Genomic DNA, 20,536 nt, shown 5'->3' on the forward strand with positions numbered 1-20,536 from the left:
GGATTTATTTATCTAAGCTGGAGGAAAGTGATGTTAAAATAATTTGTGGGGCGCCTGGGTGGCTCAGTGGGTTAAGCCGTCGGCTCTTGATTTCGGCTCAGGTCATGATCTCAGGGTTGCGGCCAATGTCGGGCTCTGTGCCCAGCAGGGAGTCTGCTTGAAGATTCTCTCTCCCTCCCTCTCCTTCTGCCTCTCCCCCTGCTCATGCACATGCTCACTTGCTCTCCCAAGTGAATAAATCTTAAAAAAGCAAAACAAAAAAACTTGTTGTGTCAACTATACTTTTAGTTTCAACTTTTTTTTAATCAATTACAATGCCTAATTCTCAGTAAAAAAATCAGAGTCTGTGATTCACAGCACAGCATTAGACAGTAACATAGGAAAATATCTCCATTTCAATAAAAATAAATTATTAACTTATTTTAACTAAATACATTAAAGTAGTAACATATTATGTATGTAAATGTAAAATTGAAGACAAAAATAATACAAAGGACAGAGGAGCAGGTAAATGGAATTTTACTGTTGTAAGATTTGTACAGTTTATGCGAAGGGTAATAACATTAATTCTAAGTACACTGTATGAAGTGAGTGATGGTTATAGAAATCCCTAAAATAACATCTAAAATATAATACAGAGGGATACTGAAAAGCCAACAGAAGAACTAAAGTCAAATATTTAAAAAATGTTTAATTTACTTAAAATAAGGCAAGAGAAAAGGAAAAGAACAGCAACAATAAAAACAGATGGGACAATTAGAAAAGAAATAGCAAGATGGTATTGGTAAATGGACAAGATAGTTCAATTAAAATGTATAGATTGACAGGTTAAAATTTTTTTTAAGAGCGCAATGCCCTGGAATCCTACTCAGCAATAAAACCGATGAACTCAAGAACTGCACAACATGGGGGAATCTGAAGGGAATTACACTGAATGAAAAAACCTATCCCAGAGGTTACTGTATTGCATGTTTGCATTTATAGAATCTTCTCAAAATAACACAATTACAAAGATGAAGGAAAGATTTGTTGGTTGCCAGTGGTTAGAGACAGGGGACAGGGACAGGGGTGTGGCTATAAAAGAGCAGAACCAGGCAGCTCTATGGTAATGACTGTGTAGCTCCATTTGTGGTAGTGGTGGTCACACAAAGCTACATATATGATAAAGTTAACACACACACACACACACACACATGAATATATGTAAAATTGGAGAAATCTGAATAAGTTCTATGGATTGAACCAATGTTAATTTTCTAGTATAGGTACTATATGACACTTGCCTAAGATGTTAACATTGGGGGATATTGGGTGAAGGGTTCGGAACCTCCCTGTAAATTTATTTGCAACTTCCTGTACATTTATACTTATTGAAAAATTAAAGTTAAAAAAGGAAAGCAAGACCCGACTATATGCTGTCTCCAAGAAATGACTTTGAATATGTCACACAGAGACTGAAAAGTCTCTTCTTCTTCCATGTAAAAAGGAAGCATGAGAAAAACTTTAAGGAAAGGATATTAGCAGACATGAAGAGGGGTATTTCATAATGATAGAAGGATCTGTTCATCCAGAGGACATGTAACTCTAAATGTATACTCACCTAACAACAGAGCAGAGAAATAGACAAAGTACAGTTATAATTGGGGATTTTAATACTCCTAACTATGAAATTAGTAGAACGACAAAAATTTAAAGAGTTAGGGAAGATTTTGATAATACTATTGAACACATTTATCAAATTGACATTTATGGGATAGTACACCCTTCTATTCAATTGGAAGTCTGAGCCAGTGCAACAATGAAAGGAAATACAGGTATGAAGAATGGAGATAAAGAAGCAAAACTGTCATTATTCACAGACAACATGACCTTCTACATAGAAAATCTGCAAGAATCTATAGAAAGGCCTCTAAAACTGGATAAGAGATGGTAAGGTCCCAGGATCCAAGGCCAATACATGCAAATCAACTGTATTTTTGTATGCTAGCCATAAACAGTTTCATTTAAAAATACTATTTATAATAGTACCAAAAATGTGAAATGCTTAGGGATACATTTAACCAAATATGTGTAAAACACTGACATGACAACTACAAAATATTAGTAGGAGGAATTAAAGAACTAAATAAACAGAGAGATAAAATGTGCTCATGGATGGCAAGACTAAGATTAAGATCTCCTTAATCCAAATTCATTTATAGATTTAATGTAATCCCAATAAAAACTCCAGCACTTCTTAAAAATAGAAATTGATTCTAAAGTTTATATGAGAGGGGAGGGCAAGATGGTGGAGGAGTAGGTGCCTCAACTCACCTGGCCCCACCAACTTACCTAGATTACTTTCAAATCATCCTGAAAACCTACCAATTTGACCTGAGATTTGAAGAGAGAACATCTGGAATGCTACAGAGAGAAGGATTTTCGCTTCTAACAAGAATCATCTAGGGTGAAATTTACTTAGGTCGTGGTTGATATTCTTGATGCAGCCCACTCATACAGCCACTCTGCACTGAGCAAAATGACTATAAAGAACTCACCACAAAAGAAAGAATCAGAAACAGTACTCTGTGCCAGAGTTAAAAAATTTGGATTACAATTCGATGTCAGAAAGCCAGTTCAGAAGCACAGTTATGAAGCTACTGGTGGCTCTGGAAAAAAGCATAAAGGAATGAAGAGACTTCATGAATGCATAATTTACATCTAATCAGGCCAAAATTAAAAATCAATTAAATGAGATGCAATCTAAACTAGAGGTCTTAACAATGAGGATTAATGAGGTAGAAGAAAGACTGAGTGACATAGAAGACAAGTTGATGGCAAGGAAAGAAGCTGAGGAAAAAAGAGAAAAACAATTAAAAGAACATGAGGAAAGGATAAGGGAAATAAATGACAGCCTCAGAAGGAAAAATCTACATATAATTGGGGTTCCAGAGGGTGCCAAGAGGGACAGAGGGCCAGAAAGCATATTTGAACAAATCAGAGCTGAAAAATTCCCCAATTCGGGGAGGGAAACTGGTATTCAGATTCAGGAGATAGAATCAATATCCCCCTAAAATCAATAAAAACCATTCAGCACCTTGACATTTAATAGTGAAACTTGCAAATTCCAAAGATAAAGAGAAAATCCTTAAAGCAGCAAGAGACAACAGATCCCTAACTTATATGGGGAGAAATATTAGATTAACAGAAGACCTATCCTCAGAGATCTGGCAGGCCAGAAAGGGCTGGAAGGATATATTCAGGGTCCTAAATGAGAAGAACATGCACCCAAGAATACTTTATCCAGCAAGGCTCTCAATGAGAATAGAAGGAGAGATAAAGAGCTTCCAAGATAGGCAGAAACTGAAAGAATATGTGACCACCAAACCAGCTCTGCAAGAAATATTAAGGGGGACTCTGTAAAAGAATGAGGAATCCCAAAGAAATAATCCACAAAAACAGGGACTGAATAGGTATTATGATGACACTAAATTAATATCTTTCAATACTAACTCTGAACGTGAATGGGCTAAATGACCCCATCAAAAGGTGCAGGGTTTCAGACTGTATATAAAAGCAAGACCTATCTATTTGCTGTCTACAAGAGACTCATTTTAGACCTAAGGACACCTACAGCCTAAAAATGAAAGGTTGGAGAACCATTTACCATTCAAATGGTCCTCAAAAGAAAGCAGAGGTAGCAATCCTCATATCAGATAAATTAAAGTTTATCCCAAAGACTGTAGTAAGAGATGAAGAGGGACACTATATCATACTTAAAGGATCTATCCAACAAGAGGACCTAACAATCATGAATACTCATGCCCCTAATGTGGGATCTACCAAGTATATCAATTAATTAATAACCAAAATAAAGACATACTTAGATAATAATACACTAATACTGGGAGACTTCAACATGGCACTTTCTGCAAATGACAGATCTTCTAAGCACAACATCACCAAAGAAACAAGAGCTTTAAATGATACACTGGACCAGATGGATTTCACAGATATTTACAGAACTTTACATCCAAATGCAACTGAATACATATTCTTCTCAAGTGCACATGGAGCTTTCTCCAGAATAGACCACGTACTGGGTCACAAACCGTATCAGGTCTCAACCGATACCAAAAGATTGGGATCGTCCCCTGCATATTTTCAGACCATAGTGCTTTGAAACTTGAACTCAATCACAAGAAGAAATTTGGAAGAAACTCAAACACGGGGAGGTTAAAGACCATCCTGCTAAAAGATGAAAGGATCAACCAGGAAATTAGAGAAGAAGTAAAAAATTCATGGAAACTAAAGAAAATGAAGAGACAACCATTCAAAATCTTTGGGATACAGCAAAAGCAGTCCTAAGAGGGAAATGCATCACAATACAAGCATACCTCAAAAAATTGGAAAAAACTCAAATACACAAGCTAACCTCGCACCTAACGGAACTGGAGAAAGAACAGGAAATAAAACCTACACCAAGCAGAAGAAGAGAGTTAATAAAGATTTGAGCAGAACTCAATGAAACAGAGACCAGAAGAGCTGTAGAACAGATCAACAAAACCAGGAGTTGGTTCTTTGAAAGAATTAATAAGATAGATAAACCATTAGCCAGCCTTATTAAAAACAAAAGAGAAAAGACTCAAATTAATAAAATCATGAATGGAAAAGGGAAAGATCACAACTAATACCAAGGAAATACAAACATTTTAAAAACATTATGAGCAGCTATACACCAATAAATTAGGCAATCTAGAAGAAATGGACACATTTCTAGAAAACCACAAACTACCAAAACTGGAACAGGAAGAAATAGAAAACCTAAACAGGCCAATAACCAGGGAGGAAATTGAAGCAGTCATCAAAAACCTCCCAAGACACAAAAGTCCAGGGCCAGATGGCTTCCCAGGGGAATTCTATTAAACATTTAAAGAAGAAACAATACCTATTCTACTAAAGCTGTTCTGAAAGATAGAAAGGGATGGAATACTTCCAAACTTGTTTTATGAGGCCAGCATCACCTTAATTCCAAAACCAGACAAAGACCCCATGAAAAAGGAGAATTATAGACCAATATCCTTGATTAACACAGATGCAAAAATTGGCTAGGATCCAACAGTACACTAAGAAGATTATTTACCATGACCAAGTGGGATTTATCCCTGGGATGCAAGGCTGGTTCAACACTCATAAAGCAATCAACGTGATATATCTTATCAACAAGAGAAAAACCAAGAACCATATGATCCTCTCTATAGATGCAGAGAGAGCATTTGACAAAATACAGCATCCATTCCTGATCAAAACTCTTCAGAGTGTAGGGATAGAGGGAACATTCCTCGACATCTTAAAAGCCATCTACAAAAAGCCCACAGCAAATATCATTCTCAATGGGGAAGCACTGGGAGCCTTTCCCCTAAGATCAGGAACACAACAGGGATGACCACTCTCACACTGCTATTCAACATAGTACTGGAAGTCCTAGCCTCAGCAATCAGACAACAAAAAGAAATAAAAGGCATTCAAATTTGCAAAGAAGTCAAACTCTCCCTCTTTGCAGATGACATGATACTGTACATAGAAAACCCAAAGGACTCCACCCCAAGATTGCTAGAACTCATACAGCAATTTGGCAGTGTGGCAGGATACAAAATCAACGCCCAGAAATCAGTGGCATTTCTATACACTAACAATGAAACTGAAGAAAGAGAAATGAAGGAGTCAATTCCACTTACAATTGCACCCAAAAGCATAAGATACCTAGGAATAAACCTAACCAAAGAGGTAAAGGATCTATACCCCCTAAAAACTACAGAACACTTCTGAAAGAAATTAAGGAAGACACAAAGAGATGGAAAAATATTCCATGCTCATGGATTGGAAGAATTAATATTGGGAAAATGTCAATGCTACCCAGGGCAATTTACATATTTAATGCAATCCCTATCAAAATACCGTGGACTTTCTTCAGAGATTTGGAACAAATAATCTTAAGATTTGTGTGGAATCAGAAAGACCCTGAATAGCCAGGGGAATATTGGAAAAGAAAACCGGAGCCGGGGGCATCACAATGCCGATTTCAAGTTGTACTACAAAGCTGTGGTCATCAAGACAGTATGGCAGTATGGTACTGGCACAAAAACAGACACATAGATCAATGAAACAGAATAGAGAACTTAGAAATGGGCCCTCAACTCTATGATCCACTAATATTCGACAAAGCAGGGAAGACTATCCACTGGAAAATGGACAGTCTCTTCAATAAATGGTGCTGGGAAAATTGGACAGCCACATGAAGAAGAATGAAACTAGACCATTCTCTTACACCATACACAAAGATAAACTCAAAATGGATGAAAGATCTAAATGTAAGACACGAATCCATCAAAATCCTAGAGGAGAACACAGGAAACACCCTTTTTGAACTTGGCCACAGCAACTTCTTGCAAGATACATCTATAAAGGCAAGAGAAACAAAAGCAAAAATGAACTATTGGGACTTAATCAAGATAAAAAGCATCTGCACAGCAAAGGAAACAGTCAACAAAACTAAAATACAACCTACAGAATGGGAGAAGATATTTGCAAATGACATGTCAGATAAAGGGCTAGTATCCAAGCTCTATAAAGAACTTACTAAACTCAACAGCAAAGAAACAAACAATCCAAACATGAAATGGGCAAAAGACATGAACAGAAATTTCACCAAAGAAGACACAGACATGGCCAACAAGCACATGAGAAAATGCTCCGCATCACTTGCCATCAGGGAAATACAAATCAAAACCACAATGAGATACCACCTCACACCCGTGAGAATGCGGAAAATTAACAAGACAGGAAACAACAAATGTTGGAAAGGGGAACCCTCTTGCACTGTTGGTGGGAATGTGAACTGGTACAGCCACTCTGGAAAACTGTGTGGAGGGTCCTCAAAGAGTTAAAAATAGAACTAGGGATCCCTGGGTGGCGCAGCGGTTTGGCGCCGCCTTTGGCCCAGGGCGCGATCCTGGAGACCCGGGATCGAATCCCACATCGGGCTCCCGGTTCATGGAGTCTGCTTCTCCCTCTGCCTATGTCTCTGCCTCTCTCTCTCTCTCTCTGTGACTATCATAAATAAATAAAAATTAAAAAAAAATAGAACTGCCCCACGACCCAGCAATTGCACTCCTGGGGATTTACCCCAAAGATACAGATGCAGTGAAACTCCGGGACACTTGCACCCCAATGTTTGTAGCAGCAATGTCCACAATAGCCAAACTGTGGAAGGAGCCTCGGTGTCCATCGAAAGATGAATGGATAAAGAAGATGTGGTCTATATATACAATGGAATATTACTCAGCCATTAGAAACGACAAATACTCATCATTTGCTTCAACATGGATGGAACTGGAGGGTATTATGCTGAGTGAAGTAAGTCTATTGGAGAAGGACAAAGATTATATGGTTTCACTCATACAGGGAATATAAAAAATAGTGAAGGGGATTAAAGGGGAAAGGAGAGAAAATGAATGGGAAATATCAGTGAGGGTGATAGAACATGAGAGACTCCTAACTCTGGCAAACAAACAAGGGGTAGTGGAAAAGGAGGTAGGCAGGGGGATGGGGTGACTTTGTGATGGCCACTGAGTGGGGCACTTGACAGGATGAGCACTGGGTGTTATGCTATAAGTTGGCAAATCTAACTCCAATAAAAAATATACAAAAATTTAAAATAAATGCATAAATACATAAATACATAAATAAAGTTTATATGAAAAGGCAAAGGACCTAGAAGAGTCAAAATGATTTTAAAACAGAAGAAAAAGGTTAGAAGACATACTCTAATTTCAAGACCTCTGTAATGCTGCAGTATTTGAGACAGTGTACTGGTGTCAGACACATAGATTAGTTGGCTAGGATAGAGTTCAGAAATAGACCCAAAATAAATAAAGAAGTCGTGCAACTCAGTAAGATAACAAACAGCACTTTTTAAAAAATGGGGAAAAGGTTTGAATACTTACCCAAAAAAAGGTATCAATTGGCAAATTAGCACACAAAAAGATAGGCAATGTCATTAGTCTTAGGTGAAATACAAGTTAAAAACCACAGTGAGCTATCACCACAAATCTATTAAAATGGTTAAAATTTAGAAAGACTAACAATAGCAAGTGTTGACAATCATATAGAGGAACTGAAACTCAAAATGATGCAACCACTTTGGGAAACAGTTTGGTGGTATCTTATAAAGTTAAACACAGATTTATCATACATATAACTCAGCAATCCTCCATCTAAGTATTTATCCAAGAGACGTGAAAACATATGCAGATGTGTATAGTGGTTTTGCTCATGATTTCCCCACATTGGAAATAACCCACATGTCCAACACCTGGTAAAAACATAAACCAATTGCAGTACACACACCTGCACAATGGAATGTTACTGACTCTACGGCAAAACATGTGTAATTTCCAAGGCATTATGCCACATGAAAGCCAAAACAAAGGGTAAAATACTATAGGATTCCATTTATGTGGCTTTCTGGAAAAGTAAAAGATAAGATCACTGATTGCATTGGTATTGGGGGTAGGGGGAAGTAATCAGCCTTAGTAAGATGTTTCATTTTACTCATGTCTTGATTTTAAAATAATGCAAAATTTTGTAGGATACAGTTAAATCAGTGCTTAAAGGAAAGTTTACAGCTATAAATGCTAAAATTAGAAGAGAAAGGCATAAAATCAATGATCTTAGCTTCCACTTTAAGAAACTAGGTAAAGAAAGACAAATTAAAAGAAAGAAATTAAATAAAGAGCAGACTATCAAGGACGCCTGGGTGACTCAGTGGTTGGGCCTTCAGCCCAGGGCGTGATCCTGGAGACCTGGGATCGAGTCCCATATTGGGATCCCTGCATGGAGCCTGCTTCTCTCTCTGCCTATGTCTTTGCCTCTCTCTCTGTGTCTCTCATGAATAAATAAATAAAATCTTTTTAAAAAGAGCAGATATCAGTGAAATAAACAGATAAAATTCAACATGAATATTTGGTTCTTTGAAAAAATAAGTCAAATTGATAAAACTTTCACAATATTGAACAAGAGAAAACACAATTTCCCCACATGAGGAATGGAAAAGGCAATATTATAAACAAATAAATTTGAAAATTTGGATAAATAGATAAATTCCTTGAAAAATACAAATTACTAAAAGCGACAGAAGAAGAAATAGAAAATTTGAACATTCTTATATATATTGATGAAATTGAATTGACATTTGAATATCTTCTCACTAAGAAAACTCTAATCCTATCTAGATGGTTGCACTAATGAATTCTATCAAACATTAAGAAAGAAAAATATCCATATTATACAACTCCTTCAGAAAATTGAAAAGGAAAGATGTTTTAGCAGTTTTTAAAGACCAACATAACCCTAACACCAAGAGAGACATATACATTACAAGAAATAAAAGCTATTGCCCAATACTCTTCATTAACATAGATGCAATCTATATTAAGCAGGTATTTAAATCTAGAAATATATAAAAAGGATAATATGTCAAGATTAAATGGAGTTTATCCTAGGAATGCAAGGACACTTTAACATTTGAAAATCAATCAAAATAATTTACCCTATTAACTGCATAAAACAGAAAAATTATCTGATCGTTCAAAAATAGATGGAAAAAAAACATTAGAGGTAATTCAATATACATTCATGATTTAAAAAAACAAAATAAAACTCTTAGTTTACAAGAAATAGGAAGGAACTTCTTCAACCTGATAAAGAACATCAACAAAAAATAGCTATAACTATAGCTATTTATATAGCTATACATTATACCTAACAGTGAAAATTTTTCCCAAGAATGGGAATAAACAAGGATGTCTGCTCTCACCATTTCTGTTAAATTGTAGGAGGGATCTTAGGTGATACAATATGACAATGAAAAAATAAAGAGTAAAACAGATCAGAAAAGAGGGCCCCTGGGTGGCTCAGTCTGTTAAGCATCTGCCTTTGGCTCAGGTCATGATCCCAGGGTTCTGGATCAAGTCCTGCATCAGGCTCTGCACAGGGAGCCTGCTTCTCCCTCTGCCTGCATCTCTGCCCCTCTCTCTGCGTCTCTCATGAATAAATGAATAAATCTTTTTTAAAAAAAAAGAAAGGAAGAAGTAAAACTATCTTCAGTTGACACGATTGTATATGAAGACAATATTCATCTATAAAAAACTACTAAAATTAATAAGTGAACTTAGCAAGGCCACAGTATATGAAGTCAATATGAAAAATTAATATTTCTCTATTATAATGACAAATAAGTACAAAATAAAAAATTTCAAGTAATATTTATAGCAGCATCAAAAGCACTTTGGGATTCATTTAATAGAAATATATGTAAAGCTTCTACATTGAAAATTATAAAACACTGCTGAAGACCGAAAAAAATGGAGAGACATAACATAATCAAGAACTAGAATATTTGGTATTATTAAGATGTCACTTCTCCCCTAAATTAGTCCGTAGATTCTATACCATTCTAAGCAAACTCCCAGCAGTTTTTTTTAAAGATAGAAACACCAATAAAAAATAAATTTATTATTAAAAATAAATAAATAAATAAATAAAATAAAGATAGAAACTGACAAACTGATTATAAAATTTGCATAGAAATGCAGAGGACTTACACCGCCTGATTTCAAGAGAAATAGCCTGACACTTATCTGGCAGTTGAATTTTCAACCAAGGCACCAATCAATTCAATGGTGAAGTGGTGCCTTTTCAAAAATACTGCTGAGATGACTCCTGTCTGAATGCAGACAAAAACAAAAACAAAATACAAAAACAACAACAAAAACTTTGACTCATACCTCACACCATCACAAAGATTAATTGTTACTAGATCATGGAACTAAATCTAAGGAGCTAAAAACTATAAATCTTTAGACAGAAAATATAGGAAAATAACTTCTGTGGACCTGGAGTCATGAAGATGTCTTAGTCAGTACCCAAAGAGCACTAACCACAACTAAGGAATTGATTTTAAATGGACTTCATTAAATTTTAAAATTTCCATTCATCATAAGACCCACTAAAATAATTAGTACACAAACCAGAGGCTGGTGATAAATATTTGCAATGTATACATATGAAAATATAGAAACAATGCCCATGAGTCTATAGGGAAAGGACTTAAAAAGGTACTTCACAAAGAAAGATATGTAAGTAGCCAATAAGCACATAAAAAAGAATCTTGGTCACTAGCCATCAGAGAAACTTGAAGTAAAACCTCAATGAAATACTATTGCATCCTCAACAGAATGGCTAAAATTAAGAAGACGGATAACACCAAATATTGATGAGGATGTGGAGCAATGGGAACTCTCATAGCTGACTCATAGGAGTGTAAAATATACAACCTGTACTGATTTGTAAATCAGTCTGGCAGTTTCTCAATAAGGGTACACCTGTCTCGGCCAGTTATTCCACTTCTAGGTTTTACCAAAGAAAAATAAAAACATGCGCATAAACAGACTTGTATAGGAATGTTCATACTAGCTTTATTAATAACATCCCAATACTGGAAACCAAATGCCTAGCAACATGAGAATGGATCAACAGAGGTGCCTGGGTGGCTCAGTTGGTTAAGTGTCCAAATCTTGATTTTTGGCTCAGGTCATGATTTCAGGGTCGTGAGATCAAGCCCCATGTTCGGCTCTGTGCTGGGCATGGAGCCTGCTTAAGATTCTCTCTCCCTCTCCCTCTCCCTCTGCCCCTCTACTCCCCCTCCCACCTGGCTCACCTTCCCTCCTTTCTCTAAAAACAAAGAAAAAGAATGGATAAACAAATCATGGTATAACCGTAACCAAATTCTATTCATCAATTAAAAAAATACTACTGATTAACTCAACAACATGACTGAACCTCAAAAACACGATGCTGAATGAAAAATCCAGACACAATAGAGGACATACAATAAAATCTCAGTCATATGAAATTCTAGAACTGGCAAAAATAATTTATGCTGAAAGCAATTGGAACAGTGGTTGTCCCTGTGGATGGAGGGATGGGGATTGGCTGAGAAGTCAATGAAGGACATTCTTGGGGTGATGGAAATATTGGTTATATTGATAGAGGGGTGAATTTTCTGGGTGCACCCAGTGCACTATATACTTAAGATCTGTGCATTGCAACATATGTATATTATAACTCAATTAGAAAAAAAAAGTTTTGAGTAGTAAATTGAAAAAAATATTAAACTACATTAACAAACAAGTTCAGTAGAGTCAGTTTTTAAGAAAAATCTAAATAAATCTGGAACCTACTGATATTGAAGGCTTTACAATGAAGAAAAAAGAAGAGGAAGCAGGAATAAGCCATCATTTCCTGAAGGTGTCCTAAGACCTCTGCTAACTGCTTTCCATGGAGTCTCTCATCTAATTCCCACAACAACCCACTTTCTAGATATAGAAGGAAAGACAGCTTTATAAACAAATCTTCCCTTACCATCCTTAGCAAACACATCGGGTATACACTCTAGCACTAGGGCACTTTTTTCTCTTTTTCTCAATTTCAGGCAGTAAGTGGTAGATGTTTTTCTTAAATCTACAACTATCACTAAGAAATATAAGCCACAGGAGAAATAATTACCTATTACCATTTTTGGTTTCAGCAAACTCATAAAATAGTACAGTGATCTATGACCACAAGTCTTAAAACCTCTGAATTCCATGGAACTCCTGTTTTGAGACGATCTGCCTCTCATATCGCAAGTCAAGGGCTAGACAGCATGATTTACCTAATAAATATTTTACCTCCTGCTCACTGCTAACACAAGTCTAGCACGACTTCCCCACCAGCTCAATTGGGCTCCTGCGCTAACAGCAGGTGGTTTTACAAAGGGGAAACAGGAATTGGAAAGGGTAAGGTGGTCCTTACCACATCCAATACGGCATGGACAAGCACGTCCAGGTGTACCGTGGTGGCCACGGTCCAGTCGTGAACTGGCCTCACTTTCTTGTGATGTTTCTGTAATAGCTGCTTCGTGAGACGATACAGAGCAGAATTCCTGGAATGAGGCGTATCTATGGCTAGGATTTCTGAAAAACAAAACTGTCATTGTGAGAATGAAAATAAGAGGAGTTTAGCATCTTTAGGAGATCTCAGACTGTTCAGGACTTGGTGGCTCCTAGCAGATCATAGTGTTCAGCTTATCCCCAATCTGCTGAAGTTCACAGCCAGCTGGTGGGCTTTTTGGCAGACACTTATTTAAAGTAAGCTGATGACCTAAGTGCCCAATAGAGGCATCGCATTGTAAAGATAAATAAATCAACCCCGTCTCCAAGGATCCAAACTGCACCTACAATTCTGTTTTCACAGCAATCACATGTCTTGGAGACAGAATCCTTTATTTCTGTATCACCCCCTCCTAAAACACAGGAAAAAAAAAAACTACCCTGTACACTTAGCCAAAAATGATCTCCTCTTTGGATTTTTCTTCTGATTTTTCCATTCACAACTCAACAGTTAAATAGGAAACCCATGCAGAAATGGGGGCAAACCAGCGAGTCCAGAGATCTGTGAGGACTCCTAAATAATGGAATTAATGAGAATTCAATGCATACTCTTCTCCTCAAAAAATTTTTTTTTCTTTTCTCACTCAACCATCTTTAAATAAAATGCACTTGTCAGAAAATGAGATCTTCGTTTTGGGAAAACTCTTTCTGGTTTCAGAGAACAACCATTGTTTTCTTGTGTGTGGGTTATTTTTTTATTTTTTTGTTATGACCTGGGAAACCTGATTTGTAGAAGAGCGGTGATTGGTGTTGAGGAAGGGGCGGCCAGGGGAAAAGAAGCAAGAGAAACGAGCACCAACAATTGGAAGTGACAAATTTGTGAGGGCTTCCTCTGAATTGCAAAAAGATATTTTGCTCACAAACCCTGCCAGCTCCTGGGGGATTCAAAGCTTCGCTAAGTCATTGGACTGAAGCAAATTGCACACCTCCTGCCACAGTGCGTGAGGGAAATCTATCTGTAGTGTCCTGTGCGTGAATTCACCTCACCTCTCAGTGGTTTTGATGGTTATTTTGATGAGCTGCTGAAGGTGTGCAGGATCCAGCAGGAAACTGTAAATGAGATATCTTCTCTCTCTGCGACAGGCCTGTTTATACCCATTTCTTTATGAACGATGTCATGTCACCTGCCGCCACAGGCAGCAATTTCTATGATTTATCAATGTCAGTGTGACCAAAATGCTAACAACGACGCTGGAGGTGCAATTGCAGACTCATCGTGGGCAGTGGAATATTCACTTTCATTACCACCAGAGCTGCGAAGCTAATGAGCATTTTAACTCTAACTATTCACCCAAGGAGATGCCTAAAATGGCATCAGCTATTCAGGCGTGCAGGACTAAGGTAGGTGGCTTGCATCAGGCATCATTTTTAGGGTTTTTTGTGAACCACAATCGTCAAAAAATGTGCTGTGAAGTTCTCTACCTGAGACCATTTCTTGCTGGTGTACCCCAGGGGAGAGAAGTCAGGAGGAGCACAAAGCAAAGCTTGTCTGGTGCTTTTCCTGTGAACTTTGCTTTGGGCAACTTTACTTTCACCTCGCTTGGAAGCTCCCAATTCAAGTCCCAGTTGGGGAAACACCGAAATGTGCGGGTTTCGATATAGGAAACTATCTGAGACAGGGTTAAAAAACATAATTCTGAGAAATGAATGTGTTTTCTCTATACCCTCTGCTCATAAAGACTCAAATTCCTTACTGCTATCTTTTCTAGGAAACAATCCATAGGTCGCCTTAGGGTGAACATTATTTTCCAGATCATGTCAAAGTCTTTGGGTAAAAAGAGAAAGTCCTAGAGTCTAGGACTAGGAACGACAGAGAAACAGGCAATGGTAAGAGGAAAAATAAGAAAGGAAATGCAAGTATGCTTAAATAAACTATAAGGGTAGAGAATTCTTTGTTTCAAATGGGAAGAAATAATAAATTACATTTCTACTATGAATGCAAATTTGCCTGAGGAGAAAGATCAATTACAGGAGAGAGATTAAGGATTTAAGTGACCATTAATTAACAGTAAATTATGCCCCTTGAAAGCTAATGTGACATTCACACAAGCACTAAATGACTCACAGTTCAGTGATGTTTCAACAGACACTGATGGGAGCTATCCACAGACCCAGGAAAGATTCCTCGTTAGCACTGCCTCTATGGATGCAAATAATTGGCTCCAAATAATTCACTGGTAAGATTTCTGGAAAGTAGCATGTGTTAGGGACTGAGCTATGAAGTACTTTTAAGAGAAGAGAGACTAAAAAAAAGATCAGAATACAATAGAATTATTCTTTTGTTTGCCTTGTTTCAACAAATTCTATCCTAAAGTGTTCTGGCACTCTCATGAAAAGAGCTGTTCTCACTTTAGTATGTCATCTTTAGGATTATAAAAGAGTTATACGTATACCTGATAAGTTACAAGGAAATTGAGATTTACGTGTGTGATCTATTGAATTCCCAAATCTGACTGAGTACATGCTGTATGCCACACACTGGGCTAAGAGCATTTTACATGAATTATCTCATTTGGGTTTCACAACAATAGCCTTATGAGAGAGGTACTCTCCAGCCCTATGAAGAGTCACTTTACTACAGGTGAGGGACTATAGGTTTAGTGAGGCTAGTACCACCCAAACTCATACAGCCAGCAAATGAAGAAGCTGAAATTTAAACATAACTGCTCTGGATCCAAAGCCCATGACATTACACCGACCTGGCTCCCTGAGAATATTAGGGACAGCAGTGAGTAGCCCTTCAAAAGAAAGATTGGCATGTTGCATGGTGTACATCACTGGGCAAAAACAGCCCATTGTTATTTTTTCTGTGTATGTGTGTTTTCAGGTCAAAAATATCTTCTGTTTGCATTGTACTTTATACTTTCACAATGCTATCTTATTTGATCTTCGTGATATACAAAATAAACATTTAACTTACAGGAAAACTGAATCTCTAAAAGATTAATTGACTTGCTCAGGGTCACATGGCTGGTGAGTGGTGCAGCAGAAACTAAACGGGTGTCCTAATCTGGGCCTCTTGCCCGGGACACTACCTTCAGGCAGCGGCCTTGAATTGGTGATTGGTTTAGTGCTCCTGTATTTACAAATCATCTGGATATTAACCCAGCAAAAATTCCAAAGGGCAGATTTTTCTGCAACACATGTCCCCAGTATGATTTATGGTCAAGTACTGATTACTAGACACCATTAAAACACATTTTCTGTCACATTTAGAACAAAAACCAAGCATAATACAAAACATTAGAAAGAGACCTCATTAAGAAGAATTTCTTCCTTTTCCTTACCTTTATTTTTCTATTTTATCTTACTTAGCTTAATGTTCACAATTATTTTCTGCTAAGAAACCCATTTGGCATTTAATGAAATTTCCTGTTTTCATTTTTATAATTAAGATATGCTTTTATCCTTTCTGTTCAATATTCAGGATTTTTCTACTTTAACGATAAGTGGCTATTTTTCTTCTCCACCCAATAAAAAATCAATTCCAGCTGCTGGGTTACCAAATTCCTTCCTCATCTCTATAATTGACTCATTCCACTTCCAGTTATATTTTAAAACACAGAAACTCCTAGATATGAGCTCTAGGAGGCCTCTCAAGAAAGTGGGGGCCTTAGGGGAACACAGAAAAAGCATATATTCTCGACCTATATGTGTTTTTAAAGAATCAATTGGATCCTAATGCCAATGGCCCAATTCAGTAGAGTTAATGTTGGCACCACAAAAGTTTAGCTCTAGAAATTTGAAGTATTTTAAGGGGAATTGCACACTCAAAACATGCAAGTTTCTAGTACTTGTCTTTAGAGATATACTCATTATCTATATAGACTTTGTACAGCGGGGTGAAACCCCTGATACCAAAACGATATCTAGGTGTCTTAGCCGTGCTGTATCCAAGAGACTCTTTCTCTGGGCTACTGAAAGCTTATAACAAAGCCAAGACTATTTTGGATAATAAAAATATATTGTTCACACATAAAAGCAAATCTGAAAAAGAATGCCCCAAACTATCAGGGCAAATTGCCGCAAAGAGAGCTTGATTTCTAAAGGAGCAGAGATTTTATCAAACAATTATAACATTTCAGACCATATTTTCAGCCGTGTGTAGAGTCCCACTGTGTGACTCTGTTTATATATATGTAACTGTAATCGTAGGAGCAAAGACATAACAAATCACTGGGCTCCACGTAGCCTCACAGGACTGGCATTTTACAGATGATAAATAAAAAAGAACACTTGTAAGGAGTTATACAGCACAATATAGAAAAATACTGTCTTTCACTTCTAAGAATTAATATTCAGTGCCTAAAATAAATCATTAAAAGGACCCACCTGAGGCAGCCACCAGGATGAAGGGCCACAGAGGAGCCATGGCACCTGCCAGTGTTCCCGGGCACAGCCCAAAGAGAAGAAATGCAAACTTGCCTATCGGATGGACTGCCACTCAATTTTCCCTAAAGGGGCTCCTCTTCACTTCGTTCTTCTGTTTGCCAGTATATGCTGTCCTTGCTGGTGTTATTTTGTAAATAATAACAGGACCAAAGGCAATGCCAGCACCACACAAACGTTTTGGAATCAATGCCATTGCGATACCCCTTAACTTCTCCATTTGGTTCTGCCCCAGGATCAGATCATGGCCAACATTTCAATTTCCCTGACAGGAGATAGCTAAGTGAATAATGTAATCTAAGAGGAGCCCCTAAGGAGAGGAAATTCCACACTAATATGATTTCCTTTACAGCCTTTACCTAAGGCAGTGCTCTTGCTGACATTCAGGACACTAATTTCATTAATAATTGAGATCTAAATAGCTGTTCTAAATCAGACTTATGCAGCTACATCTTCAGCATTTGACAGTGGTTATTGGACTCTGGAATTACACAAAGCTAATGGAAACCTGGTATTGTCTAATGAAGAACAACTGCTAACAATACAGTGGGAAAAGTGCTTTTTGTTTTTCCTAAGCCCCTTTAATTAAAAGAAACATTGATTTTTGATAAATGAGAGTGCTTTCTTAAATTGTCAATGTGTATAATTCAGAAAGTAACTACGTATGAGAGGATGCTCCCAGGCTTACTGAAGATGAGAGGCACTGAAGTTTAACATCATTCGATAAATTTTTTTTTTCACTTTTTGATTGAGTACCCATCCACTCTTCATTATTAAGGAATAAGAGGCATGATAAGTCTATGCGCCATGGATAGACTTCCAGCTGCTCTAGAAACAAAAACTAAATTTCATACCATTTCCAGCATCTGTCTCTTTACTACAAGTGGGATTGAGATGAGTTTCGCAGAGCAATGTGAGTGAAAAAGTGCATACCTAACCCCTGTTCTCTTGCCTATTCAGTCCCCTTGTTTAGAATCTATGAAGCTCTCATCTTAATTTTCATCTACCAGTAAAATGTAGTCTGATCGGTTTCCTACTGTTGGTGACAGGAGTTACAAATATGGAAAGGGAGAAAACCAGGACAAACCCTGTGGTGCTGAGTTGGTTTTGGAAGTAATGGTGTGAACTCATGATTCTCAATACATGTAGCTAAATATAGAAATAAACAGAGTGTAAATGTGTGTGTACACATTTCTTTACATGTATATATCTCTAGCTATGTCCACCAGTGGGTCTGGGGGCAGAGACACCCCAGTATCAATGAGTATATCCAACACCCAGCACTTAGTTTCTAAATAACATACAGACCTAAAAGTAAGAAATGGAGAAATGACTGATTTCAGGGCTGGACAGGGGAAGTTCAAGAAGAGCCTAGAACATCTCCTTGCATCACAAAGTAAAGAGGTGCTAGAAAGTATAATAGGGACATGATCAAAGGGCGTGATCATCTTGAAGGGTCTTCCACTAGCCAAATCTGGGACAATTCAAACATCAGAATCAATATGATGGTGAAGAATTATAACTCACTAAATAAAGTACTAATCCACAAGCCCATGCTGATTTAGATAAATGAATGGAAAGAAGAAATGGCTTTTTCTTATGTTAGAATGCCAACCGACAAATGTAGAAGGTATGCTAATATCTTTGTAGTAACAATTCACTCAAGAAACATCGATGTCTGATAAAAACTAGTTGGTGAGGGGATCCCTGGGTGGCGCAGCGGTTTAGCGCCTGCCTTTGGCCCAGGGCGCAATCCTGGAGACCCGGGATCGAGTCCCATGTCGGGCTCCCAGTGCATGGAGCCTGCTTCTCCCTCTGCCTATGTCTCTGCCTCTCTCTCTCTCTCTCTGTGTGACTATCATAAATAAATAAAAATTAAAAAAAAAAAACTAGTTGGTGAAAGTTTGATGAGAAACAGGAGACTTACACAAGATACTTATTAATCACAATGATTTTTTAAAAACTTTCCATGGAGAAATCTGGCAGACAACACCTTAATCAAACAATGAAAATTAACATTACCAATCATGGGAGTTGTATGCAACGAGATAGGAGGAATTGAGAAGACAGCTGCACTTCTGTTATCATCCTGCCAAAAATTCAAAATTTGAATCCAACCAGGAGGAAATACTAGACAACCCCATATTGTGGGACACTACAAAACAGGCATATAGTCTTCAAAAATTTTGAGGTTATGAAAGTTAAGGAAAGACCGAGAGACTATATCACACAAAAGCAGATTAAAGACACATGATAACTCCGTGCAACGTATGATTTCGGCTTGGATCCTGTTGTTACAAAAGAACATCTTGGGGAGAATTCGTAAAACTCTAACTGGGGCCTGTAGATTAGATGGTAATGAGGTGGTAATGCTAATTCCCTGACTTTGATGGAATTGAGATCATGTAATGTTCTTGTTTGTAAGAATCACACACTAAGTACTCACAGGTGACAGAGCATCCTGTTGGCAGTCTATTCTCAAATGGTTGGGGGCGGTTCATTCTGCTAGTCTTCCAGTCTTGCTGTGTGTTTAAAAATATTTCAGAAAAAAAAATGAAAAGAAATCTAACCTGGCAGAGGAAATTTGATACAAAGTTACGGAAAGTTTATTTGAGAAATATCCTTTAAAGAGGATGGTCAGATAAATGGGGGTTTATCAAGAGAGAAGGTCACCAAGGATTGATCTGGCCATCAAAGTCCCAGCACTGTCCAGGCAGCATATCTACGTACACAGCCCTTTTTATGGGAAGGCAACACAGAAGCTTGCCTTTATGCAAAGGTTTAATCAAAATGATGATCAACATTATATTCTTGCCACGCATTTTAGTAAGCCACTGCTCTAAGTCAAACCTTCTGGGACATGCTTCCCCTCCCTTTTCTTCTCACTTCCTCATATACCCATCTGTTACTGGAAGGCCATTACTAATGATGTGTAATACAGGTACATTACGACCTTCATTAGCTAATTTAACAACAGTCTGGTGATCCTGCCCATTACAGCTCTTTATTGGCTGATGAATTCTGCCAAGATGGGAAAGGTTATGTGTGAGTGACTTGTCTTCAAAATAGTTTATATACACACGCTTCCCGATCTTTCTTGATCGCCCTGCTCTGCA

General features: G+C 37.5%; 1 protein-coding gene across 1 annotated transcript in view; it reads right to left on the reverse strand.

The window, feature by feature from the left end:
- HTR3B (5-hydroxytryptamine receptor 3B) overlaps nt 1-20,536 on the reverse strand; it is a 54,401-nt gene that overhangs the window by 17,458 nt on the left and 16,407 nt on the right. The window contains exon 2 of the mRNA XM_038536128.1: nt 12,895-13,055. Within this exon, the coding sequence (XP_038392056.1) occupies nt 12,895-13,055 (161 nt within the window). The remainder of the gene's footprint in view (nt 1-12,894; nt 13,056-20,536) is intronic.

Source organism: Canis lupus, chromosome 5 (assembly GCF_011100685.1).
Source record: "Canis lupus familiaris isolate Mischka breed German Shepherd chromosome 5, alternate assembly UU_Cfam_GSD_1.0, whole genome shotgun sequence".
Lineage (NCBI taxonomy): Eukaryota > Metazoa > Chordata > Mammalia > Carnivora > Canidae > Canis > Canis lupus.